Genomic DNA, 27,538 nt, shown 5'->3' with positions numbered 1-27,538 from the left:
CAAAAAGTGTTTACAAGCTGTGATACTTGCCAAAGGGGGTGTAACTAAGTACTGCCATGCAGGGTGCCCAAACATTTGCTTTGGGCCCTTTTCCTTTTTTGTTATTTTGAATCTGTAAAAGGTGGAAATAAAAAAGCAATCTTGCTTAAAATATTAAAGAAATGTGTCATCTTTAAACTTACGCCTTTTGGAAATCAGGTCATCTTTTACTCTCTTAGCTATTCACAGTAACAGAAATTTTGACCAGGGGTGCCCAAACTTTTGCATGCCACTGTATGTCTGGGACATGGGAAAAAATGAAGTACCCAGAAGCAACCTACATGGTCAGGAAGAAAATGTACAAATTCCACAAAACAACACCAAAGTTCTGACTAAATAAAGAACCCAACAACTGTCAGGCTGCAATGCTAATTGATGTACCACTGTACCATTCAATTATTAAAATAAACATTTAAAAATTAACTTAATATTTAAGTTCTTAAGCATACAATTAAAATATTAGCCTAAAGCAAAATTACTTGAAAAAAGGCAAGCCAAGCTCCACTTTGCCACTAATCTGAAGCCCACTTTAGGTCAGTTCTAATGTAGGATTCAAGAGTTAATTTTCCAAAGGTAAATGTCAGAGAATTTTTATTTATTTATTTGTTTATTTAGCTATATAGTGCAGAGCAGATCCTTCCGGCCCGTCGAACCATGCTGCCCCAGCAACCTCACAACCCGAATAAACCCTAAACTAATCACAGGACAATTTACAATGACCAAGTAGCCTACCTAGTGGGTCTTTGGATGGTGGCCAGAACACCCAGGGAAAACCCATGCATTCCACAGGCAGGACATACAAAATTTCCTTACAGAATAATGCTTATATTGAACTCCGAACTTCAGAACGCACCATGATGTAACAGCGTCGTGCTAACCACAACACGACTAAGGTGTCCAATTTCAGCATGTTAACCAACTGCTAGAGTCCCACATGAAGTCCAGCAAAGACTCGGGCTTCCAATTCTGTCAGTATTTACCAGACCTCTGTGATTAACATTATACTTGAGAAAATACAGGTTTATCAAATTTAAACTGATGAATCCTATTAGTTCTGTTTGAAACCATTGGCATAAACCAGTGAGATCCAACAATTTCTATGATTTCTAGACAAAACCGTCATGATTTTGTACAACCAACACACATCAAAGTTGCTGGTGAACGCAGCAGGCCAGGCAGCATCTCTAGGAAGAGGTACAGTCGACGTTTCAGGCCGAGACCCTTCGTTAGGACTAACTGAAGGAAGAGTTAGTAAGAGATTTGAAAGTGGGAGGGGGAAGGGGAGATCCAAAATGATAAGAGAAGACAGGAGGGGGAGGGATGGAGCCAAGAGCCGGACAGGTGATTGGCAAAGGGGATACAAGAGGATCATGGGACAGGAGGTGCGGAAAGAAAGACGGTGGGGGGGGAAACCCAGAGGATGGGCAAGGGGTATAGTCAGAGGGATAGAGGGAGAAAAAGGAGAGTGAGAGAAAGAACGTGTGTATAAAAATAAATAACAGATGGGGTACGAGGGGGATTAGCGGAAGTTAGAGAAGTCGATGTTCATGCCATCAGGTTGGAGGCTACCCAGACGGAATATAAGGTGTTGTTCCTCCAGCCTGAGTGTGGCTTCATCTTTACAGTAGAGGAGGCCGTGGATAAACATGTCAGAATGGAAATGATTTTGTACACTGCTATTTAACCTCCTTTCAAACTTTTCTGCTAAAGACAATCCCAGATTTTCTAGGCTCCTTTTTTTTTAATTAAAATAAAACTTCATATTAAGTGACACAAGTATGGCTGATGAGCTGAACATTCATTACCCATCCATAATTGCACATGGTTGTGGTGATAAGTAGAACTGTTAACCCACTTCAGTCCTTCCAATAAAGACCCAGAGACAATGAAGGAACAGCAGTATATTCTGGATCATCTGAGACCTAGATAGCATAGAGCAGCTGATATTCCCATACATCACCTGCCACTGACTGAGTCAAATAACATGGCTAACTTGAAAACTTCCTGAATGTTTTTGGAACTGCACTAAACCACAAAAGTGACGATTATTCCATTTTCTGCATTTTTGTCTCAGAGGAAGTGTAGTAGATAGCCATAGAAAGGATCTAGGATACAAGGTGAGTCTCCTGCTAAAGGATATCTAGCTGTTGACCTTCTTTTGTAGCCAATATTTACATCACTAGTCTATTGAGTTCCTGGTCAATGGTGGTGTGCATGTGGGCAACATAGATCCTACTGAATTGAAAAGGTGGGGAATTAGAAACTTCCTTGACCTCAGCACTTATATGACACAAATGTTACCTGCTATTTAGCCCACATCTAAATATTCTCCAAGTCCTATTATCTTATATGTAGAGCCATTTCATTCAAGGACAACCTAAATGGATGTCCCTGAATTCTGAGGCTGTGCCCTCTGGTCCTAGACTCACTCTCGACAGGAAATATCCTCTCCACATCAAGTCTATCTAGGCCTGTTAATATCCAATAGGTTTCAATGAGATCCCTCCTTATTCTTCTCAACTCCAGTGAGTACAGGCCCAGAACCATCAAATGTTTCTCATATGTTAACCCTTTCATTCCTCTGATCATTCTCGTGAACCTCCTCTGGACCCTCTCCAATGCCAGCGCATCTTCTCTTAAATGAGGGGTACAAAACTGCTCACAACAGTTCAAGTGTGGCCTGATCTAATCCTCTCAAGATGACTGTTAACACTTCATTTGCCTTCCTTACCACCAACTCAACCTGAAAGTTAACCTTTAGGGAATCTGCATGAATACTCCCAAGTCCCTTTGCACCTATGACTTCTGAATTTACTCCTCATTTAGAAAACAGTCCATGCTTTAATTCCTTCTGCCACAGTGCATGACCATGCACTTCCCTACACTAAGTTCCATCTGTCACTTCTTTGCCCATTCCCCAAATCTATGCAAGCCCTCCTGCATACACCCTGCTTCGTCAACACTACATACCCCTCCACCTACCTTTGTATCGTCCACAAACATGGGCAAAAAACCATCAATTCTTTCATCCAATTCACTGGCATATAACATGAAAAGAAGCAACAAACTCCCTTGATACACTACAGCAGTCAACCAGAAAAGGCCTCCTTTATTCCCACTCTTTACCTCTTGCCAGTCAGCCAATCTTCTATTCATGCTACTATCTTTCCTGTAATATCATGGCTCTTATCTTGTTAAATAGCCTCATGTGCTGCACCTTGTCTACGGCCCTCTGAAAATCCAAATAAACAACATCTACTGACTCCTTTGTTTATCCTGCCTGTTATTTCCTCAAAGGATTCCAACAAATATGTTGAGGGAGATTTCCCCTTTAGAAAACCATGCTGACTTTGGCCTATTTTATCAAGTTCCTCCAAGTACTCCAAAACTTCATCCTTAATATTAAACCATCAACATCTTTCCAACCACTGAAGTCAGGCTAACTGATCTACAATTACCTTTCTTCTGCCTCCCTCCTGTTACAAGAATCATCCGTTGTAATAATGATCAGAGAGGCACAAAGAGACCTGTATTTACTGACAAGTACCTTTATTGTCTCAACTGGAGAACATGTGAACTTACACAACCAATACCTGTATGCACACCACCTAAGTGTTCCTGACCTTCCATGATCAGTCAAAGAACGGAAAAGATATTACCAGTTATAAAGGAGTTTCTGCTGCTGGCCATATGTTCCTCATAGTTTCATTCCAAATTTCCATGTGTTCGTGGGGCACCTCACATCCGCGAAAGTTGGTCTCCTACAGAGTTACCGCCGCCAGCACACTCGAAGCGTCTGCTTTTATATTTTTTTTCTTCCCAAGTTAAATATTGCATTCCAGTGTCATTGGCGGTAGGTCATGTGCCTGACCTTTAACACCTTTTTATTGGCTCTGCTCTTTATGGCTCTTTTAGTTGCCTGTTGGTTTTTTAAAAACTTTTGAATCCTCTACCTTCCCACTAAATTTTGCTATATTATCTACCCTCTCTTTAGTTATTATGCTGTCTTTGACTTCCCTTGTCAGCCACGATTGCCTCATTCTCTCTTTGAAATACTTTTTCATCTTTGGGATGTATCTTTCCTGTATCTTCCGAATTTCCCCCAGAAACACCGGCTATTGCTGTTACCCTGCTGGTGTCCCTTTCCAATCAATTTTGGCCAGCTTCTCTTGCATGCTTCTGTAATTCCCAACAGTATCCAAAACTGCATACTTGAATTGAATTGAATTGACTTTATTATTTACATCCTTCATTTACATGAGGAGTAAACATCCTCACGTTACATCTCTGTCTAAACGTGCAATATGCAATTCGTCGTCGTGGCTAACCCCTGAGGTCGAGGATGATGGTCTTCATTCTGTTGATCTACTTATGGGCTCTCAAGTGGCTTATGAGTCCAACCTTGGCTCTGAAAGTTCTCCCGCATTCAGGACAGGTAGTTCCAGATGGCAGATCGGGCTTTGGTTGTTGCTGCCTCTCTTTCCATTTTCTTCTCTTTTCTTCTAATTCTGCACATCTGTTGGCTTCGAAAGTTGCTGTTCCTTCTCGGATGATGGCTTGCCAGAGTTTCCTGTCCATGGCATGGTTTCCCAATTGTTGATGTCAATGTTACTTTTCTTGCCCTTTGTACACACCTGCAATTAAGGGAAATAGAATTCCCGTACCAGGCAGTGATGCAGCCAGTCAGGATGCTCTCAATCGTACCCCTATAGAAAGTTCTTAGAATTTGGGGGGGCCATACCAAACTTCTTCCACTTTCTGAGGTGAAAGAAGCACTGTTGTGTCTTTTCCACCGTACAGCCGATATGTGCAGACCATGTGAGATCCTCGGTGATGTTTATGCTGAGGAACTTAAAGTTGTTCACCATGTCAACCCCAGATCTATTGATGTCTATAGGGGTTAGCCTGTCTCTATTCCTACTGTAGTCCACAACCAGTTCCTTTGTTTTTGCGACATTGAGGGAGAGGTTGTTTTCTTGACACCACTGTGTCAGGGTGATGACTTCCTCTCTGTAGGCTGCCTCATTATTATTTGAGATTAATGTCATCAGCAAATTCAGTTAGCAGATTGGAGCTGTGGGTGGCAACACAGTCATGGGTTCACAGAGAGTAAAGGAGGGGGCTTAGTACACAATCCTGAGGGGCACCGGTGTGGAGGGTCAAAGGGGTAGAGGTGAGAGAGCCCACTCTTACCACCTGCCGGCAATCTGACAGGAAGTCCAGGATCCAGCTACACAAGGAAAGGTGAAGGCCAAGGTCTCTGAGCTTATTGGAGAATGGCCACCAGGGTACTCTACACTGACTGCCTATACCCTTTTCCTCTCCTGACAGTCACCCAGGTATATACCTCCTGCAACTTATGGGTGACTACCTCCTCATTTTTCCGTATGAGCCAAAGGTCATCAAAGTGGAGAAATTACTAGAAACTTAGTTAGAACCACCGCCTGTGCTTGCCCAAGCCTGTTGAACTAAAGCCAGACCACTCTAACACTGTCCGCTCCACTTACACCTCCTTTCTTTTTATTAACCTTGTGCATTACAACTCACCAAAAAAGAGCCGAAAAGCACCCGAGCTCTGTTTAAACCTCATGCTGTGTCATCAGCAAAAGACCTCTCAAGCAACTGCTGCTTGCTGAAAAACTATGCTGCAATGTTCTAAGATTATGAAGGGGCAAGATAGGGTAGGTGTTGCAATGTTTCACAAGTGGGAGAATCTCCAATGAGGGGACATGTAACAAGATTAAGGGTTAGTTATTTGGAAAAGAAGTGCATTGAAAATTCTTTTCACAAAGGGGTCTGTATTTCTCCAATTATATACTGAAGTGTTGTGGAGACAAATCAGCAGGAGACTTAATAGAGGGTATTTCTAGCAGATCAAGAAATTGAAGACAATGGGGGAACCAGCACAAGAGGAGGAAAGAAGATCTGGGGCATATCAGCCGCAGTCATATTTAATAATATGGCAGACCCGACAGGCCAAATGGTCTACTCCTTTTCCTACTTACATCCTTATATTCTGAATTATCCATTCTCCATTCACAAATCAATTCTGCTACAAATATTTCAGCTTAACCTCTGGCATTCACGTGCTTGGCCTTTCCATTAACGATGAAAATGCCAGTAAACATGGCAAAAGACAACTCCATAGCCATAGATTTGACTGCTAGTTCTATTAGCATAATAACCAAGCCATCCAAAACATTGACGGATTAAGTGGATACTAAATCATGAACAGCACTGTCATGCATATGATGGGCTGGGGACAATGAAATTAAACAGATATCGTCTCGTATGGGTTCTTCTGTCGCAGATCCAATCTGGCAACTATGTTTTTAGGACTCTCCCAGTTCGGTAACGGTACCTCCCAAGCCACTAATAGTGATAGGCATTTGTCCCCTACTCAAAGCTATTTAACGACGAGTACCCGTTAAATACCGAGGCAGCCTGTTGTGTCCTTGAGCAAGGCACTTAGCAACACATTGCTCCAGTCCACCCAGCTGAAAATGGGTACCGGCAAAATGCTGGGGGTTAACCTCACGATAGACTGGCATCCTATCCTGCGGGGGGGAGTCTCATACTCTCAGTCGCTTCACGCCACAGAAACCAGCATGAGCACCAGCCTGATGAGCCTATAAGGCTCGGGACAGATTTAGATTTGATTAACAACACACATCAAAGTTGCTGGTGAACGCAGCAGGTTAGGCAGCATCTCTAGGAAGAGGTACAGTCGACGTTTCAGGCCGAGACCCTTCGTCAGGACTAACTGAAGGAAGAGTGAGTAAGAGATTTAAAAGTGGGAGGGGGAGGGGGAGATCCAAAATGATAGGAGAAGACAGGAGGGGGAGGGATGGAGCCAAAAGCTGGACAGGCGATAGGCAAAAGGGATACGAGAGGATCATGGGACAGGAGGTCCGGGAAGAAAGACAAGGGGTGGGGGGGGGGACCCAGAGGATAGGCAAGGGGTATAGTCAGAGGGACAGGGGCAGAAAAAGGAGACTGAGAGAAAGAATGTGTGTATAAAAATAAATAACAGATGGGGTACGAGGGGGAGGTGGGGCATTAGTGGAAGTTAGAGAAGTCGATGTTCATGCCATCAGGTTGGAGGCTACCCAGACAGAATATGAGGTGTTGTTCCTCCAACCTGAGTGTGGCTTCATCTTTACAGTAGAGGAGGCCGTGGATAGACATGTCAGAATGGGAATGGGATGTGGAATTAAAATGTGTGGCCACTGGGAGATCCTGCTTTCTCTGGCGGACAGAGCATAGGTGTTCAGCAAAGCGGTCCCCCAGTCTGCGTCGGGTCTCACCAATATATAGAAGGCCACATCGGGAGCACCGGACGCAGTATATCACGCCAGCCCACTCACAGGTGAAGTGTCGCCTCACCTGGAAGGACTGTTTGGGGCCCTGAATGGTGGTAAGGGAGTAAGTGTAAGGGCATGTGTAGCACTTGTTCCGCTTACAAGGATAAGTGCCAGGAGGGAGATCAGTGGGGAGGGATGGGGGGAACGAATGGACAAGGGAGTCGCGTGGAACGCAGCAGGCTAGGCAGAATTCCTGTTGTTTGCGTTTAGATTTGATTAGATTAGATTCAACTTTATTGTCATTGTGCCGAGTACAGATACAAAGCCAATGAAATGTACTTAGCACCTGACCAGAAATGCAAAGAATAGTGTGTTATTTACAAAATAACTGTGAATAAAAATTAAGTGCTACAGCACACAAATATAATAGTACTGAGACAGTACAATATGGTTGCAACACTGCTTAGCGCTGTGATGTGAGGTTCAGCAAGGTCATAGCCTCAGGAAAGAAGCTCTTCCTGTGCCTGCTGGTGTGGGAGCGAAGGCTCCTGTAGCACCTACCAGATGGGAGGAGAGTAAAAAGTCCATGGTTAGGGTGAGATGCATCCTTGATAATGCTTTTCGCCCTGCCCAGGCAGCGTTTATAGTAGATGTTCTCAATGGTGGGCAATTGGGTGCCGATAATCCGCTGGGCAGTTTTCACCACACGCCGGAGTGCTTTGTGGTCCGATACAGAACAATTGCCATACCACACTGAGATGCAGTTGGTGAGTAAGCTCTCAATGGTACAGTGGTAAAAGTCCATCAGTATCCTGGGACAGTGGTGAGCTTTCTTGATGCTCCACAGGAAATAAAGGTGCTGTTGTGCCTTTTTGATCAGGATGGAGGAGTTCAGGGACCAGGTGTGATCCTCGGAAATGTGGACATCAAGGAATTTGAAGCTTGATACACACTCCACTACAGTTCCGTTGAGGTAGATGGGGACGTAAGAGTGGCTCCTCGCATGCCTGAAGTCCACAATGATCTCCTTGGTCTTCTGGGTGTTAAGGGCCAGGTTGTTGTCAGCACACCACGCGGCCAGGTGCTGGACCTCGTCCCTGTAGGCCGTCTCATCATCCCCTCTGATCAGACCAACCACCGTGGTGTCATCTGCGAACTTGATTATGGAGCTAGAACCATGTACAGGAACGCAGTCATAGGTGAAAAGGGAGTACAGAAGAGGGCTCAGCACATGCCGGTGTTCAGGGTGAGAATGGAGGAGGAGAGGTTGTCTAACTTAACTGATTGAGGTCTGTTAGTCAGAAAGTCCCAGGTACAATTGCAGAGGGATGAGCTGATACCAAGCTGGCGAAGTTTGGCGATCAGCTTGGAAGGGATCACAGTATTGAATGCCGAACTAAAGTCAATGAACAGCCTTCTGATGTAAGAGTTGGACTGTGCAGGTGGGTCAGGGCAGAGTGAAGTGCCGTGAAGGTGGCATCCTCTGGTGACCTGTTGGTGCGAGAGGCAAATTGATGGGGGTCCAGGGTAGTGGGCAGACAGGATTTCAGATGTGATAGAACCAGTCTCTCAAAGCACTTTGCAATGATGGGGGTGAGTGCAACTGGACGGAAGTCATTCAGGCCCGTGGCAGTGGAATGCTTCGGCACTGGCACGATAGTGGCGATCTTGAAGCTTGTGTGGAAAACTGCCTGGGCCAGGGACAGATTAAAAATGTCCATGAAGACCCCAGCCAACTGCCCTGCACAGGCTCTGAGCACACGGCCAGGTATTCCATTCAGACCAGCTGCCTTCCGTACATTCACCCTGCTCAGGGTGGAGCAAACATCGGAGGTGGAAAGTGAGAGAGGCAGTTCACCAGGTGGGAGATCCGCTTTGAGGGTGACCTCCCTGTTCTCTCGGTCAAAGCGAGCATAGAAGTAATTGAGCTCATCCGGGAGGGAAGCAGAGCTGGAAGGGGGCACAGTACTAGGTGGTTTGAAGTCTGTAATGACCTATATGCTATGCCACATGCACTGGGGGTCCGAGGAGTTGAAATGCTCCTCGATTCTCTGTTTGTATATGTGTTTAGCCTAAGAGATTCCCATCCTCAGGTTGACCCTGGCTGAGCTGTAAGCCTCCCGGTCTCCAGGCCTGAAGGCTGAATCTCTGGCTTTGAGCAGGAGGCAGACTTCTCTGTTCATCCATGATTTCTGATTGGGGAAAACTTTTATTTGTTTTTGTGATGTCACTCTATCTACACACTAGTTGATGTGCTCAAGGACAGAGTTGGTATATAAATCAATGTTAATCTGAGAGTCTGTGGTGGCATGGGCAGCAAACGTGCTCCAGTCTGTGTGCTGGAATTGGTGCTGAAGAGCAGAGTCAGCACCCTCCAGCCGGATCTTAATAGTCTTCATTGTGGTTTTCACAGTTTAATGACCGGGCAGTACTTGAGAAGCAGAGACAATGAAAGATGGTCGGACTGTCCCAGGTGGGGAGGGTAGTGGCTTTGTAAGCGTCAGCCACATTTGTGTTGACATGATCTAAGGTTTCATTACCCCTTGTGGTGCACGATACATTTTGGTAAAATCTTGGAAGCACGGTACGTAGGTTACAATGATTAAAGTCCCTAGCGACAATAAAGGCTCCGTCTGGATGCAATGTCTGCAGCTTGCTAATTGCGGTACTGAGGTCTTTCATGGTTACTTTAGTGTTAGCATCCGGTGGAACATAAACTTGCGAAAGCAGTGATGCATGTAAATTCTCGAGGTTGATAAAAAGGTCTGCACTTAATAATCAGGTATTCCAGATCAGCAGAGCAATAAGTGTCAGCAACGTTAGAGTTAGTACACCATGATCGATTCACGTAGATGTATAAACCACCTCCCCTACTTTTACCTATAGATGTTGCAGCTCTGTCAGCCCAGCAGACCATGCGCCCTTCCAGTTCCAGCACGTTGTTTGGGACATCACTGCTTAGCAACGTCTCCATAAAAAACATGACGTTGCAATCCATAAGCCTTCTTTGTGTGAGGGTCCAAGTCCTTAGTTCGGCCAGCTTGTTCGTCAGAGACCAAACATTGGCGAGGAAGATGCTAGGTAGTGCTGGCCGGTGTGGATTTAGCCTTAGCCTAGCACGCAAACCTCCATGCTTCCCCCGTCTTTGTTTATGGTCTCCATGTCGGCACCAGACTCTTCCAGTCGAAGCGAGTTAAATGAAGCTCCGCGGTGTCCTTACTAACTCCAGAGGTATTTGATCGAAGTTGAATGGATAGTTCTAAACTGCGTTAACTTTAACTTGTTAAATTGAAAGTGTATGATAGGTGTCAATTAAGAGGAAATTGCCTTGCATTGGTTTAATCCGATGCCCTAAGACTTTGAAGTTTAAGGACACTGACATCAAGTCACTGCATATCACTATATTCCATTTGGGGTTCATGCTGGAAGTGGGCCACGACATATTTTGAAGGAATCTGGCACATTGACTGCTAAGTACAATTCAGAGTCTAAATATATCAAGCTGAATTACTCTAGGGCATAGTCTCCTGATGTCTGAAAGAAAGACTTTGCTAGGTTGATTGGGCAGGAGGTGTGACTATGTTGTATCAATTTAGGGGTTTAGATTACTGCCAGGTGATCTGATTCTGTTAATGTAACAACTTTGCCTCAACCAAACAGCTTGATTTCAGAAAGCAGATTAGCATGAAGACATTGCTGGACTTGGACTCATAAATAGACCAGAAATTTTCCCCTGAAGGATGGTTTTGAACAAAATATGTTACGGTTTCCAGCAAATTCAAGAACTTAATAAGGACTAGCTTTTAAAATTCAAATCCATGTTAAAGCTGTCCTCTTGGCCCTTTGTTCATGACAAAGCTAGCAGGAAGGTGGTAGTGAGTTTAAGAGAGTGGGCAGAGATGGAACATAATGAAGGGAAAAAGTAAAGTTGTCTATTTCACAGGAAAAATAAGAAAAAGCATATCTTAACAGTGAGAGATTCTAGAACTCTTGAGGTGCAAAGGGATCTTGGTGCTCTGGTATATGATTCACATAAGACTGACATAAAGATATAACAATTAATTAGAAAAGCTAAGAGAATGTTGTATTTTATCATTCAGGGAACTGAATATAAAAGTAGGAAGGCAATACCTCACTTATATGGAGACCACATGTGGAGTACTGTACACAGTATTGGTCTTCAAGGAAGGATGTAATTGGAAGCAGTTCAGAGGTATTTATGAGACTGACACCTGGAACGGTCAGGTGATCCTACCTGGAAAGATCATACAGGTTTGTAACTGACAGTGTCTAGAAAAAACGAGAGGGAACTTGATTAAAAATTATCAGACTGAGGATCTCAACTGGGTCGTGAATCTTGTGAAGTCTGCCCAGAATGTTATGAATACTATCTCATTTGATGTATTTAAAATAGAGGTAAATGTGTTTTGAAAGATTAGGGGATTAAGACGATAGGAATCTGAAGCAAAGGAGGAGTTGACATCTGGCATAGATTAGCCATGAATGAAGGGGCAGGTTTGAGGGGCCAAACCTACTGCCAGGTTTCTCACTGTTCTTTGCCATTCATAATCCAAGTTTTAGGATATTATATTTACCATTCCCCAAGTGATCCCCTTATAGATCATCAATTTGACTCACACCAGAACCAGATATGGCAATTATTTCATCTTCACTGATCAAGGAGATATTGAACTAGAAAGTTCTTTGAATCTGCCAATCAACTTCCCAGCTCTTGGCTTCAGCCCTCCCCCCTCCTGTCTTCTCCTATCATTTCGGGTCTCCCCCTCCCACTTACAAATCCCTTACTATCTCTTTTTTCCGTTAGTCCTGATGAAGGGTCTCAACCCAAAACGTCGACTGTACTTCTTCCTACAGATGCTGCCTAGCCTGCTGCGTTCCACCAGCATTTTGTGTGTGTTGTTTGAATTTCCAGCACCTGCAGATTTTCTCGTGTTTCAGTTATTTCAAATATGCCTCAGAAAAAATCTCCCATTGCTTGCCCTTTCCTCTAGTACTATCCAAAACATTCAGTTCTAATTCCACATTACAATCAAAATTCAAAGTTCAAATTACAAAGTAAGTTTACTATCCTAATATGTATATGTACTTTTCTTGCAGGTAGTCACAGTAAACCAAAGAAATACATTGGAATCAATAGGCTAGCAAGAGTCTGACCAAATTATTACCTTTAAATAGTTATCCTGCTCCCCATCCTTTACACCTTCCTGAACATGTTGTAATTAGGAATATTTAGTGTCCACTCCTAACTTTTTTAAACCACATCTCCAGTAGAGCTACTGCATTATTTCCCACACAGCAGCACCACCACCTGACAATCATATTTGCTAGAACTTTACTTTTGCCAGGAATATATTTGTTAGTAGCATGGTGCCTGGAAAGATCTGAAATTTCAAATTTTTATTCCCATGTCTCTTTGTCCATTATCAATTGGAAGCATGACTTTGGTATTTCATGACAATATTCTTGATTTCTTCCTACTGTACATGCACTTAGAAGGGAAACTGCTTAGACCATCCATTCATTGTACTAAGCAATTATATGCCAAACATTTGACAACTATAGAAATACAAGTTAAATGCAATACAATTGGCTAATTTGAGATAAAAACATTATCAATAATTAAATGACTAAACAATTAAGTTAACATGAAGAATTTCATGCCTACTTGTGTCAGCACAGAAAGAACCAACGTGCAAATAGGATGAGGTATATTCACTTATTTTCACTCACCTCAGGTAGTACTGCTTCAAAGCAAAAGCCGCATTGGCGCAACCTTTTGGAAAGTTGAATTCCTCCAAAAGATCTGCCCAGAGACCTTTATCTGTTACCTAAAAAAGTAAATGTAGGTATAGTAAAATTGTGCACACTAAACTGATACCAATTCTCATATTCTTACTACTATGTTTATTAAATCATAAAATTACATAGCAAAATCTGTTATGGTAACTAGAGTGGATGCTCAGTCAATTCATTCAATCATGTGCTGACAATTTTTCCTTCTTCGCATTATTAGTCATAAGCCATGTGTACTGTTAACATTGACAAGAGAACAAATCAAAATTATGATCTTGGTGAATTTGTTTTCTTTCTAAAAATCCTCTAAAATGCAATTTTCTTGCTAATTTTGGTGAATCCAAAGCAATTTACAACAAAAAAAAACAAAAACAAAATTCTGCAGGACCTGGAAATATAAAAAATATTGCTCATTTTCAGTCATAAGCTTTCACTGCAATGACAAACAGTGATGAAACCAAAGTACAGCCATCTCTACACATGCTATCTGACCTACTGAGTGTTTCCAGTAACAGTGGACTCCAATTCATGGGGCCATCAGTTTATTGGGACAGCTGGTTATTTGGGACAACTCTTAAAGAATGAAAACAGTTTCTAACTAGCGTCAGGTCGTGTGATCTTGAGTAGCCAACAGACACCACACCATGCATAGAGTGAACAGTTTTTAAATAGGGTTAATTGCATGTGTTGATGTTCAAAAAAGCAGTGGTTTTTGTCACTGATAGTTGGAGAGAAATAAGTAGAAAGACAATTCAGAACTTTTTTCCTCATGCAGTTTCAAGCATTCAGGCTTAAAGATGCCAGAAATGGACAGGATAGAAAATGAAACAATTTCACCACTTCAACATGTTAGGGACTACAAAGAATTTGAATATATCAATAATCATCTTGAATGTTACAATAAAAATGAAGATTTGGAGGATGCAGTTGTTGAAAGCATTGCCTGAAAAGGCAGTGCAAATCCTTACTAAGTGTCTGCACTGATTTTCTTCATTTACAGTCACCAACTATAATTGAAATACATCAGGATGGGCAGTTCACTGGATGAATTCCTCCATCAACACCTATTAGGGCCCAATGCACAGTTTTGCAGTACTATAATAGTATTAGTTGTGTTCTAATTTAAGAGATGGCAGTGTATGCTTTTTGGTCAATTCTTGTTGGTGCAGGTATGTTGGGGTTATGTCAATTACTTGTTCCCCTGACTTAGAACAACTAACGACTAAACATTCTATTTGCCTTTAGGGTTCTCATCCGTGATCCTGACCACAGTTTACAAACCACCGGCGGCCATTTATAAGCAAGCACTCACAAAAATGCACAATGCTGTCTGTAAACAAGGAACTGCCCTTCTTGATGCATTTCAAATTATAGTTGGTGACTTTAACCAGGCCTTTTTGAAGAAAACCCTACCCAATTAAAACTAGCATGTAACCTGTTGCACCAGAAGTCCCAACATACTAGACCACTGCTACACTACAATAAGGAATGCCTATCGTTCCTTTCTGAGACCGCATTTTGGCAAGTTGGATCATTTGGCTGCACTCCTGCTACCTGCATATAGACAGAGCCTAAAGAGCCAGGCTTCAGAGATAAAGACAACCAAGGGACTGAGGAACGGTTACATGATTGTCTTCAGTCATTGGAATGGGCAGTGTTCAAGAACTCATCTGAGGACCTGAATGACGACACCAGGGTTGTTACCGACTTTATTAAAACAGCTGTGGATGAGTGTGTTCCCATGAAATCACTCAGGGTATTCCCTAATCAGAAGCCTTGGATGAACAATGAAATCTGGAACCAGCTGAGAGCCAGTTCAGAGGCATTCAAGTCTGGAGATCAAGAATGCTACAAGAGGTTCAGGTATGATCTCCAGAAAGCCAAGTCTCGGGCAAAGTGAAAATTCTGGACTAGACTGGAATCAACAGGGCATGCTCAATGGCTGTGACATGGTTTGAATGCTATAACCTCCTACAAAGCTAAATCTTGCAATGTAGTGAATAGCAAAGCTTGTCATGTGGTCTGCTTTCAAGAGAGTGAATTCAAGGAAAGCATCCTATCCGAAAGGAGTACCTAGCTGAGTACTCAAGATCTGTGCCAACCACCTAGCTGGTGTATTCACAGGTATCTTCAACCTCTCGCTCCCTCAGAGAGTCCTTCAAGGAGGCTTCAATCGCACCAGAGCCCAAGAACAGCATGATAATCTGTCTAAATGACTATTGGCATTTACATCCACAGTGATGAAGTGTTTTGAGAGGCTGGTGAATAGCACACCAGCTCCTGCCTGAACGGTGATATGGATCTGCTCCAATTCACCTACTGAATTGGCAACAAGTCAACAGCAGATGCTACCTCATTGGCTCCTGAACTACTTGCTTTACACCTATGACTATGTGGCTAAGTAAAGCTCCAACACCATATACAAGTTTGCTGACAACAGCACTGTTGTGTGCTGTCTCAAAGGTGGTGATGAATCAGCATACAGGAGGGAGACTGAAAACTTGTCTAAGTGGTGTAATAACAGCAGCTCTCATTCAATGTCAGTACGACCAAGGAACTGATTGTAGACTTCAGGAGAGGGAAACCAGAGGTCCATGAGCCAGTAATCATCAGAGGATCAGAGGTGGAGGAAGTTAATAACTTTAAATCCCTGGGTGTCACTATCTCAGAGGACATATCCTGGACCTGGATCCATCACATAAATATTATTGAGAAGAAAGCACCTCTACTTCCTTATGAACAGTTCACACTTACTACTCTATAGATTTGCTAAGTATGCCCACAGAAAAAAAATCTCAGGGTTGTATGTGGTGACATGTACATACTCTAATAATAAATTTTATTTTGAACTTTGAAATTTTCTGTATTTCATTTAAATCCATAATTTATTACTTAGTTAAACAGTAATTTGTCTTTTTTTTATACCTTTTTAAACTAACTCCATGAAACTTTTGGTTATTTGGGTAGCCACTTAATTGAGCTAAAATATTATTTGCATCCCAAATAAGCAGATTTTACTGTTATTTTGTCCTTTTGTATCATTTTATGTAATTGAACATTACAATAATCATGGAAGCACAAGAGAATACAAATGCTAGAATCTAAAGCAAAACACAAACAGATAGAGGAAAGCAACAGTCAACATTTCAGATCTAGAACATGCATCAGGATTATAATAACCATATTGTCAACTTTCGACTCTGACATTTCAAATTCACTTCAGACATCTGGGCACCTGAAGAGTCAATGCACTTCATTCTGAATTTCCACCTACTTAGTGATACCACTGTATTGGTTATTTGTTCACTCATTCTCTGTTAGTCACTTAGAAGCCAAACAAAAAACACAAAATATGGTAATAATATCAAGAAAGGAAACAGTGAAAAAATTTATGTCCCATCAGTAAATACTGGAGAAAACTTAGTATACTGCTGCTACTTAAATGTAGATCAGATGTGACAAATAACTGTGGCTTGTGTAATATTCATCATTCATTTAATTCTACAAGGCACTGTTTCACTTCTCACTACTGAATAATTCAAAGAAGAAAAACGATGACAACTTATATCATTTAATTGCCTTAGTTCATGAATCACGTCTCTATCAAAGGTATAAGATGCCCCTTCCCTCCGTTAGCCTGTATGTCACCCTTGAGCAAGGCGTAGTACCTAGTTAGATACCCCACCCCCCGAAACAGGATCACGAGAAGCCAAGGGGTCAGGTGGTAGATGGTCATATGAGCAGCTGGTGCAGATCACAAATTAGATTATGAGGACACGCAGTCCCCTTTTATTGTCATTTAGTAATGTATGCATTAAGAAATGATACAATTTTCCTCCGGTGTGATATCACAGAAACACAGGACAGACCAAGACTGAAAAACTAACAAAAACCACATAATTATAACACAAACAACAGGAATTCTGCAGATGCTGGAAATTCAAGCAACACACATCAAAGTTGCTGGTGAATGCAGCAGGCCAGGCAGCATCTCTAGGAAGAGGTACAGTCGACGTTTCAGGCCAAGGGTCTCGGAATGTCGACTGTACCTCTTCCTAGAGATGCTGCCTGGCCTGCTGCGTTCACCAGCAACTTTGATGTGTGTTGCCATAATTATAACACATAGTTACAACAGTGCAACAATACCATAACTTGATGAAGAACAGGCCATGAGCACAGTAAAAAAGTTCAAAGTCTCTCGAAAGTCCCACATCCCGAATGTTGAAAGGCAGAGTGGATGTGGCAAAGTTGTTTCCCATGATGGGGGAGTCTAGTACGAGAGGGCATGACTTAAGGATTGAAGGGCGCCCATTCAGAACAGAAATGCGAAGAAATTTTTTGAGTCAGAGGGTGGTGAATCTATGGAATTTGTTGCCGCGGGCAGCAGTGGAGGCCAAGTCATTGGGTGTATTTAAGGCAGAGATTGATAGGTATCTGAGTAGCCAGGGCATCAAAGGTTATGGTGAGAAGGCAGGGGAGTGGGACTAAATGGGAGAATGGATCAGCTCATGATAAAATGGCAGAGCAGACTCGATGGGCCAAATGGCCGACTTCTGCTCCTTTGTCTTATGGTCTGATCTCACGCAGACGGGAGAAGGAAGAAAACTCTCCCTGCCATGCCCGACCACAGTCCGACTCTGAGTCGTCCGAAAACTTTGAGCTCTGATCAGCCCTCTGACACCGAGTACCAAGCACCATCTCTATCCGAACGCTTTGACCTCAGCCTCGGTCGCCAGCAGCAGGCAAAGCCGGGGATTTTAGGGCCTTCCCTCTGGAGATTCTCGATCACACAGTAGCAGCGGCAGCGAACCGGGCATTTCAGAAATTTCTCCAGATGTTCCTCCGTGTTTCTCACATCTGTCTCCATCAAATCAGAATTTGATCAAAACCAGAATCAAATCCTGGTTATGTGACCACTGATGCCAGGCAGATAATCTCTGAAGAGTATTGATAATGGCTGGAGTCAACCATTTTGTAAAGACACTGCCCAGAAGGCGGCAATGGCAATCCACTTTCGTAGAAAAATTTGCCAAGAGCAGTCATGGTCATGGATAGGATCACCCACATCATACGACACAGCACATAATGATGATGAGTTCATGAAGTTAAATTAAATAATACAGCACATGTGTGGGTATCAAGTTGACAGACTCTAGCAATCAATAAGAACACAAATAGCAGCAGAAGTATCCCCACATGCCTTGCTCCACCTTAAATAGGATTAAGGTTAATCTTTATCTCAGCTCTATTTTTCTACACTAACCACATAAGCCTCAATTCCCTTAAAACCCAAGCATCAATTAATTCTCAGCAATTAAGCCCTTTCAACCTTTGTAGGCAGAATATTCTTAAGATTCGCTATCTTCCAAAGAAACCTCCTACTTGTGCTCTGAATGGCAGGGCCCTTATTTTGAGACAGCAGCCTTCAGTTTTAGATATCTCAGCCAAGAGTAATATCAATGCCACCTACATATCAAAGCCATTACCTCCCTTTCCTCTAAAGCTGACAGCTTTCATTCCATATACTTAAATTACCTTTGTACTATCAAACTGCCATCCAAGGAATCCATCTAGTGAATAAACCTTTACCATGGTCCCACAAGACATTTCCTTACAAAAGGAAGTCAGACTTGCACACTATAATTTAGACGCGGACTCATCAAGTCCTGATGCAATTGCAGCAAGATGGCTCTACTCAAATCATTTGTAGTAAAGACCAATAAATTATTCCTGGTTGCTTGCTGGATCATCCAGCCATGTAACACCATTAAATTTTTTACCATTTAAAAACTCTACCTTTCTATTGAATGGTTTGTGACATTGTTGCTTTCGAATTGATATCAAACTAATCCATAGTAGAGTGTAGATCACTGCCAAAAAGCAGAAAGTGAGGTGCAGAAATATAGCTGCAATAATAAATGATAGTTCAGGGAATGGACAATTTGTGAGCTGAAATTCAATCCCAAGTGTCAAGGCAAGGAGCACCGGGCAGCAGATGTACAATTTAGGTGTGGAAGGGAACAACTAGGAGTCATGTTGTAATCAACTTCCAGGGAAAAACACACTTTGGGCCTATTCAATGAACAAGAAGAATTCCTAAACCAAAAAAACTAGATTTTGTGTTCATACTAGAGATTTCCAGCATCTGTTACACCGTAATGTAAGGTTCACGGTTAGTAACACAATCACCAAAACCCCAAGTCATCACCACACGAAAGCCTCCACAAGAATTGGAGTAATTTACTAATTGTATAACAATCTGCTATAAGAACTCAGTAAGTCAAGTAGCATCCATCAAAGGAAAGGATTGTCAACATTTCAGGTTGACTGAACTTTTGCCGTTCACCCCTGCAGAGTTTTTTAAACGGTGAAGTATAGACCGTTCTATTTACCGAAGAAGTTCACTGCCAGCGTGATTGTGGCTGTTTACATCCGCGCCTGTAAGCACCTATGGTTTTAGATATCTCAGCCAAGAGTAATATCAATTCCACATGCATATCAATGCCATTACCTCCCTCTCTTCTAAAGCTGAGAGCTTTGGCATCATCAGTGACCTGCGAACCACACAATCCTACAATTTCTTTTTTGCTGCTGGCTTCTTCAGGTATGCTAACTTAAGAACAGTCCTGCCTAAATTGTCTCGACCCAAAACGTCGACTGTACTCTTTTCCATAGATGCTGCCTGGCCTGCTGAGTTCCTCCCGCATTTGTGTGTGTTGCTTAGATTTCCAGCATCTGCAGATTTTTCTCTTGTTTCTATTAGCATGTTGACTTTGTGACCAGAGGTGAGAGCATATTAGACCTGGTTTGTACCAACATCCATGGTGACCTTCACTCCCACCTTGGATACTCTGACCACTTATCTAATTCCTGCACTTAGACTGCATATATATCAAGCAAGTCAAACCAGTTCAAAGGGAGGTAAGGACCTGGCCAGAAGGAGCAACCTCAGGTAGCTCCTCGCTGACTAAGTTCCTGTCCATCTTTTCAAAACAGTCCTGCAATACTATGACTATCACATTAACAATGAATACGCAGGATCTGTGACTGGCTATATTGAGAAGTGAACTGAGAACGTCACCAACATTAAACACATCTCTGTGAGGGCAAATCAAAAGTTCACGGTTGACAACAGAGGTCTGGCACTGCTGACACATCAGGATACTACCTTCAGATCGGGAGTAAAACGGCTCTCAGTTCAGCAAGAGCTGTGCTTTCCCACACCAGGAAGGCAAAATGGGATTATTCACAGAGAATATAGAGCCATTTCTGTGGCACCAGAGATACAAGGCACATGTGGCAGGGCATTCAGACCATAACAGACTACAAAACTTTCCTGCGTGTCAAAGATGGTGACACCTCTTTTCCTGATAGTCTGAGTATCTTTTACACATAGTTTGATAAATGAAACAATGTGCCAGCAAGGAAGGCACCCTCTTCCAGTGGAGCAGGCACTCAGTCTGGCCATAACTGATATGAGGAAGACCCTAGCCAGGGTCAACCCACAAAAAGTTGCAGCACTTCATAACATACCTGGTCAGGTGCTGAGGGACTATTTAGCCCAGTTAACAGAGGTTATAACAGACATCTTCAACACCTTTCTGGAATAGTCCAATGTCCCTGCAGGCTTCAAGGCAGCTACCATCATCCCAGTGCCCAAGAGGGTGACAGTAACCTGCCTTATTGACTACTGTCTAGTGCACTGACCTCAACAATAACAAAATGCTTTGCGTGGCTGGTTATGAATCACATTAAATCCCATTCTCCTGCTACATTGGACCTTTTCAGTTTACTTACTGTTCAACACAAAATACTCTGCAGATGCTGGGGTCAAAGCAACACTCACAACACGCTGGAGGAACTCGGCAGGTCGGGCAGCATCCGTGGAAACGATCAGTCAAAGTTTCGGGCCGGAACCTGATGACGAAGGGTTCCGGCCCGAAACGCTGACTGATCGTTTCCACTGATGCTGCCCAACCTGCTGAGTTCCTCCAGTGTGTTGTGAGTGTTACTTATCATTCAAATTGGTCCACCGATGATGTCATAACTCTTGCCCTTTACTCAGTCCTGTCCCCCAAGCCATCAGACTCCTCAATACTCAGAGTCTAGACTGACATCTACATCATTTATTATTATATTGTAATTTGTCCTCTACTGTGCCTATTGTCTTCTTGATTAATTATTGTAATGCCTTGCACTGTTTTGTGCACTTTATGTAGCCCTGTGCAGGTCTGTAGTCTAGTGCAGTTTTTAGTTGTTTTACATAGTCTAGTGTAGCCTTGTGCTGTCTCACATAGTCTAGTGTAGCCTTGTGCTGTCTCACATAGTCTAGTGTAGTTTTGTGTCGTTTCATGTAGCACCATGGTCCTGGAGGAACGTTGTTTCATTTTTACTGTGTACTGTACCAGCAGCTTATGGTCAAAATGACAAACAAACTTGACTTGACTTGACCTGGAAAACTGTGCCTCATATGCCAGGATGCTGTTTATCAACCAGCTCGGCATTTAATACAATCATCCTTCAGAAGACGGTGGGTAAACTCTCCTCATTCAGTCCCAAAACCTCTCTCTGTAATTGGACCTTCGACTTCTTCACAGAAAGACCACAGTGAGTCTAATTGGCCGCAACACCTCTAGCTCCATCATGCTGAGCACCCACACCCTCCAAGGCTGCGTGCTCAGCCTGCTGTTGGTACATGACTGAATCATCATGTTTGTGGATGACACAACAGAGGTTGGACTCATCAACAATGATAGTGAGACAGCGTACAGAGAGGAGGCAGAATGACTGGTAGAATGGTGCAAGCACAACAACTTGAGTCTCAATGTGGACAAGACAAATCTGACAAGAGAATTTAAAGGTATTGACAATAATCTTACATGTTACAATGAAAATGAAGATTTGAAAGATGGTAATCATCAATAGTATCGTATAAGGATAGGCCACCTGCACCAGGAGTATCTGCTGATTTTGTTCATTTAGTCAACCAAAGGAACATGGCAGCATACACTGGATAACCTTCTCCATCAATAAGTATTAGGAATTAATACACAGTTTTACAGTACTGTAGTATTATTGGCAGTGTTCTAATTCATTCTGTATTTCATTTAAATACATAATTAGATTAGATTAGATTATGAGGACACGCAGTCCTCTTTTATGTCATTTAGTAATGCATGCATTAAGAAATGATACAATATTCCTCCGGTGTGATATCACAGAAACACAGGACAGACCAAGACTGAAAAACTGACTAAAACCACATAATTATAACATATAGTTACAACAGCGCAAGCAATACCATAACTTGATGAAGAACAGACCATGAGCACGGTAAAAAAGTTCAAAGTCTCTCGAAAGTCCCACATCTCACGCAGACGGGAGAAGGAAGAAAACTCTCCCTGCCATACCCGGCCACAGTCCGACTCTGAGTCGTCCGAAAACTTCGAGCTCCAACCAGCCCTCCGACACCGAGCACCAAGCACCATCTCTGCCGAGCGCTTCGACCCCAGCCCCGGCTGCCAGCAGCAGGCAAAGCTGAGGATTTTGGGGCCTTCCCTCCAGAGATTCTCGATCGCACGGTAGCAGCGGCAGCGAACCGGGCATTTCAGAAGTTACTCCAGATGTTCCTCCGTGCTCTCACGGCTGTCTCCATCAAATCAGAATTGTGCATGGTACCCTATTTAACAAATACGATATCATTTCACCGGAGAGGCTACATGCGCTGCGTCACGCCACCATCTTCTCCTCCAGCCAGTTAAATGGTAATGTCAATTTTTTATCTACCTTTTTAACTATTTCCATGAAACTTTGGCTAACTGGAGCAGCTGCTTAATTGGGCCAATATGTACTGGTCCCGTTATGTTCCAATTAACCAGAATCCAATGTAGTTATCGACAGAGGACTTCATCCAGGATACAATGCCATGTTCTTTTGATTGACAAAATTGGGACAGACACCCAGTACAGGTAATGGACTGCTTTCATGCAATACTTTCAATCATTGCATCCTTCAAATCTTCATTTTCATTGTAACATTCAAGATGATTGTTGACTTCTTCAAATTCTTTGTAGTTCCTAACTTCCTGAAGTAGTGAAATCGTTTCATTTACACATCTAGCTGTTTCTACCATCCACAAGCCTGAATGCTTGAAGCTGCAGTGAGCAAAACAGTTCTAATTTGTCTGAATGTTTATTTCTTGCCAACTACCAGTAACAAAATTCACTGATTTTTAAAAAACTAACATGCAACTGCTGCTATTGAAAAGCTGTTTGCTCTAAGCACGATGCCATGCATAATGGTCATATGAGTGCATGTGACTAACATTGGTTAGAAACTATTCAGCAACAGTGTCCTGTCCCAAATAAGTGGCATAGTGTCTCAAGTAAATGAAATTTCTCAATTAGTTCTTGTTGTTTAGTTGTCCCAAATAAGCAACTGCCCCAAATAACCAATGGCCCAATTTACGAGAATCCACTGTATTTCAGGGTGTATATTTTCTTCTACTGACAACCCTCATTTATTTTCCCTTATTTATATTGCTCCAGACAGATTAGCTTTGATTAACTAACATTCATTTCCGTCTTAGACATTATTTGCACCTTGGTCTCCATCCTTTCAAATTCATCTGATTTATTCTTTATACCTCTGCGCAACTTGCATACTGTTGATATGCAAGACAAATCATTACTCAGTACATTGAGATAAAACAATATCAATACAGAATAAAGTGTAAAAACTACTGAAAATGTGCAATACAGGTAAGTGATAAAGTGCAAGATCATAATGAGGTAGATTGTGAGGCCAAGAGTCCATCTTATAATACAAGAGGTTGATTCAAGAATGATGTAACTGGGAAGGAAACTGTCCTATAGCCTAGTGGTACAGGCTTTTCTATCTTCTGGCCAATGGGAGAGGGGAGTAGAGAGAATGACTGAGGTGAGTGAGATCTTTGATTATCCTGGCTGCTTTACTGAGGCAGCGGGAAAGTAGAGTCCACAGAGGTGAGGCCATTTCTCATGATGTGCTAACCCGTGTTCACAAATCTCTACAGTTTTTTTATATAGTCATATGCAGAGCAGTTGCCACACCAAGCCATTATGCATCCAGACATAATGCTTTCTATGCTGCATCGACAAAAAATGGTAAAGAGATGATGGGAACATGCCAAATTTCCTCCGCCTCCTGAGGAAATAAGTGAGCTTTCTTAGCTATGACATCAACATGGTTGGACCAGGACAGGCTATCCATGATATTCACACCTAGGAACTTGAAGTGTTTAACCTGCTCAACCTCTGCAAAGTTGCTGGAGACAGGAGCATGTGCACTGCTCCCCTTCCTGAAGTTAATGACCAGTTCTTTTGTTTGGTTGATGTTGAGGGAAAGATAGCTGTCATGACACTATGTCACTAAGCTCTCTATCTCCTTCCTGTACTCTGACTCGTCGTTATTTGAGACGCATCCCACTATAGTAGTATAATCTGCAAATTTGTTGATAGCATTAGAACAGAATCTGGCCACTCAATCACAAGTGTACAGGGAGTAGACTAGGGGGCTAAGGGTCCAACTTTGTAGAGCTCCAGAGTTTAGAATAATGGTAGTGGAGGTGTTGCTGCCTATCCTTACTGATTGTGGTCTGCAGGTCAGGAAGTCAAAGGTGCAGTTGCAGAAGAAAGAGTGAACTTCTAGGGTCCACATTTGACAGGCAAGAGAGAGTGCAAGGGTGACTTAAATCATTAGGGAGGGTGCAGGCAAGGGCAAAGGCGAGAATGAGAATTAAGGCAGATAGACAGAGTAGATGATCAAAATCATTTGTCTTTGTGGTATGAGTGAAAAAAAGAAGAGGGCATAAGTTGAAGGTATGAGAGAAATTTTAAGGAGGAACTGTTTTTCCCAAATAGAGAGGAGTTGAGATCTGCAGTGCACTACCAGAAGTTGTAGTGGAGGTAGATAAAACATCACCTTTGACAAGATTTCCAGAGTCATTTAAGTCAACAGACTGTAGATGAATATGGACCTAATGCAGGCAAATGGGATTAGTGTAAATAGACAAAATGGTCAGCATTGAGATGGTGGGTGAAAAGGCCTGTTGGGGTGGAGAAGCATAGCAATGTCAGAATAATAGAAATGCTTCACCATCATTGGGAGATGTAAAGGATTTACAACCATTGAAAATGGGAATTTTGTTACAGCTACTGCTCAAATTAATTGTTAATTGTCCAGTACTACTGAGTATGGAATGTGACAGCAATGCACTAACTTAACTCCCTCCCTAGGTAACAGCTACAATGTGCTCAACATCTATCATCAAGGGCCCCCATCAACCAGGATATGCTCTCTTCTCATTACTATCATCGGGCAAGAGGTAGGTCACCAGGTTCAGAACAGTTATTAACCTACAACCATCAGGTTCCTGAACCAGCATGGATACCTTCACTCACCTTAACACGGAACTGACTCCACAATCTATAGACTCACTTTCAAGGACTACAACTCATGCATTCGGTATTATTTATTTACTTTTTTTATTATTTACACAATTTGTTTACTTTTACACATTGGTTGTTTCCGTCTTTATAGTTTTTCATAAATTCTATTATATTTATTTTCCTGTAAATGTCTGCAGGAAAATGAACATATACATACTTTGATAATAAATTTACTTTGAATTTTGAACCACTGAAAAGAATTGTTCATTTTAAGATCAAAAAATGTTTATAGTATGCACTGTAAATAAATCAATCAATTTCAACTGCATTGTAAACCCAATTAAGCTTATCAGCAGAAATGTTTCTTTTCTATAATTCTACAGTCAAATGCCATTTCATTAACATGATTTTAAAATGGGGCAAACTTGCAAAAATATTTAAAGCCTTAGACACAGCCAAACAAAAAACTCAAAAACTTCAGCTCATTAATCAATCTCCAAACATGATGAATGCTGACCATGTTTTGTAACAGTTCTTAGTCACAAAAGATAATTAAAAAGTTTATATTGATGCCTTGCCATGCTGGATGCATATCATCCAGTCATTTTTACAGCTTCCCACCCATCTCTCTCTATTAGTTTTCAGCCTCCAGGTGAGAGTCTGGATGAAACTAGTGAACAGGATCCACCAAGAGTTCAGCACTTGGTTGAGTCACACAGAAAGAAGAATAGAAAGATGAAAGACAGCAAATGGTGACAGTCTCAGTCAATGTTGAAACATTTATCATCCTTAATTTTCATAAAATCAATGACACACTCCCCCCAATTCCTTTCTCATCAAAATTGACAAACTAACTGTCACTAAGTTCTATATTGCACCAAATTATCTGTGGTCTAAAAACTCATAGTTTTTCAGTACAACCAATGACCTGTATTTACAACTTCTAACAGAATAGAACATTAAAACAGTACTTAACAGAAACAGGTGCTTCAGCCCACGAAGTCTATACTGACAACATTGCTATTGTGTCTATTTCTGGCACTTCCCCTGGCAGCAACTTCCAGGCACCTACCACTCTGAAAAGTGTACATCACAAATCTCCTTTAAATTTGCCCTCTCAGCTTCATCTATTACTTACTTACCCATTACGGTGCTAGCATTTAGGGCAGCAATGAAGGTCCTCCATCTCTGTCTTTATAGAAGGATTCTTCATTGCTGTTTCCATAACAATTGTTTTTTGACCAGTCATGGTAGTTAACCCTGAGCTGAATCCACACACCTGGAGGACAGGTGAGCCACTCTTACTCTAGCCTACCATTTGACCTTTTTGGCATGGGTGGCCTTACCAAGAGTCAAAGCACAAGGCCCTGACTCCAGCCAACATAGTTCTCCAGGTAACTGAATTATGCAAGCCTCCAAACCCTACAACAAGGCTGTGGTCCTCTTGAGAAGACTGTGTTCTAAAAATCGACTTTATCTGTCCTTCTCATAATTTGGTATATTCCCTCAGTCTCCAAGGCGCTGAAGAAAACAATAAATGTTTGTCCAGACTCTCCTTATAAATAACACTCTTATCCCAGCAATATCCTGGTGAACCTCTTCTCAGCCTCACCAAAACCTATACATGCTTCCTGCAATGAGGCAAACAGAAACATGAAAAAGAACAACAAATGCAATCCAACCAGCTCTATACAGCTGCAATATGACTTCCTGATTTTGATAAGACCATGAGGCATAGCTGCAGAATTAGGCCATTTGGCCATTGAGTCTGTACCACCATTCAATCATGGCGATTTGTTACCTCTCTCAATCCCATTTGCCTGTCTTCTCCCCATAACCTTTGATGCTCTTACTAATCAAGAACCTATCAACCTTTGCTTTAATATATCAATGACTTGGCTTCCATAGACATCTGTGGCAATGAATTTCACAGATTCACTACCCTCTAGCTAA

General features: G+C 42.2%; 1 protein-coding gene across 2 annotated transcripts in view; it reads right to left on the bottom strand.

Moving 5' to 3' along the window:
- LOC140195241 (AT-rich interactive domain-containing protein 2-like) overlaps positions 1–27,538 on the bottom strand; it is a 385,533-nt gene that overhangs the window by 243,002 nt on the left and 114,993 nt on the right. For both annotated transcript variants that reach the window (XM_072253261.1, XM_072253260.1), the window contains exon 3: positions 13,095–13,192. In XM_072253261.1, coding sequence (XP_072109362.1) covers positions 13,095–13,192 — 98 coding nt within the window. The remainder of the gene's footprint in view (positions 1–13,094; positions 13,193–27,538) is intronic.

The sequence above is a fragment of the Mobula birostris genome, chromosome 3, assembly GCF_030028105.1.
Source record: "Mobula birostris isolate sMobBir1 chromosome 3, sMobBir1.hap1, whole genome shotgun sequence".
Classification (NCBI taxonomy): Eukaryota; Metazoa; Chordata; class Chondrichthyes; order Myliobatiformes; family Myliobatidae; genus Mobula; species Mobula birostris.
This window is presented reverse-complemented; position numbering and strand designations above follow the sequence as displayed.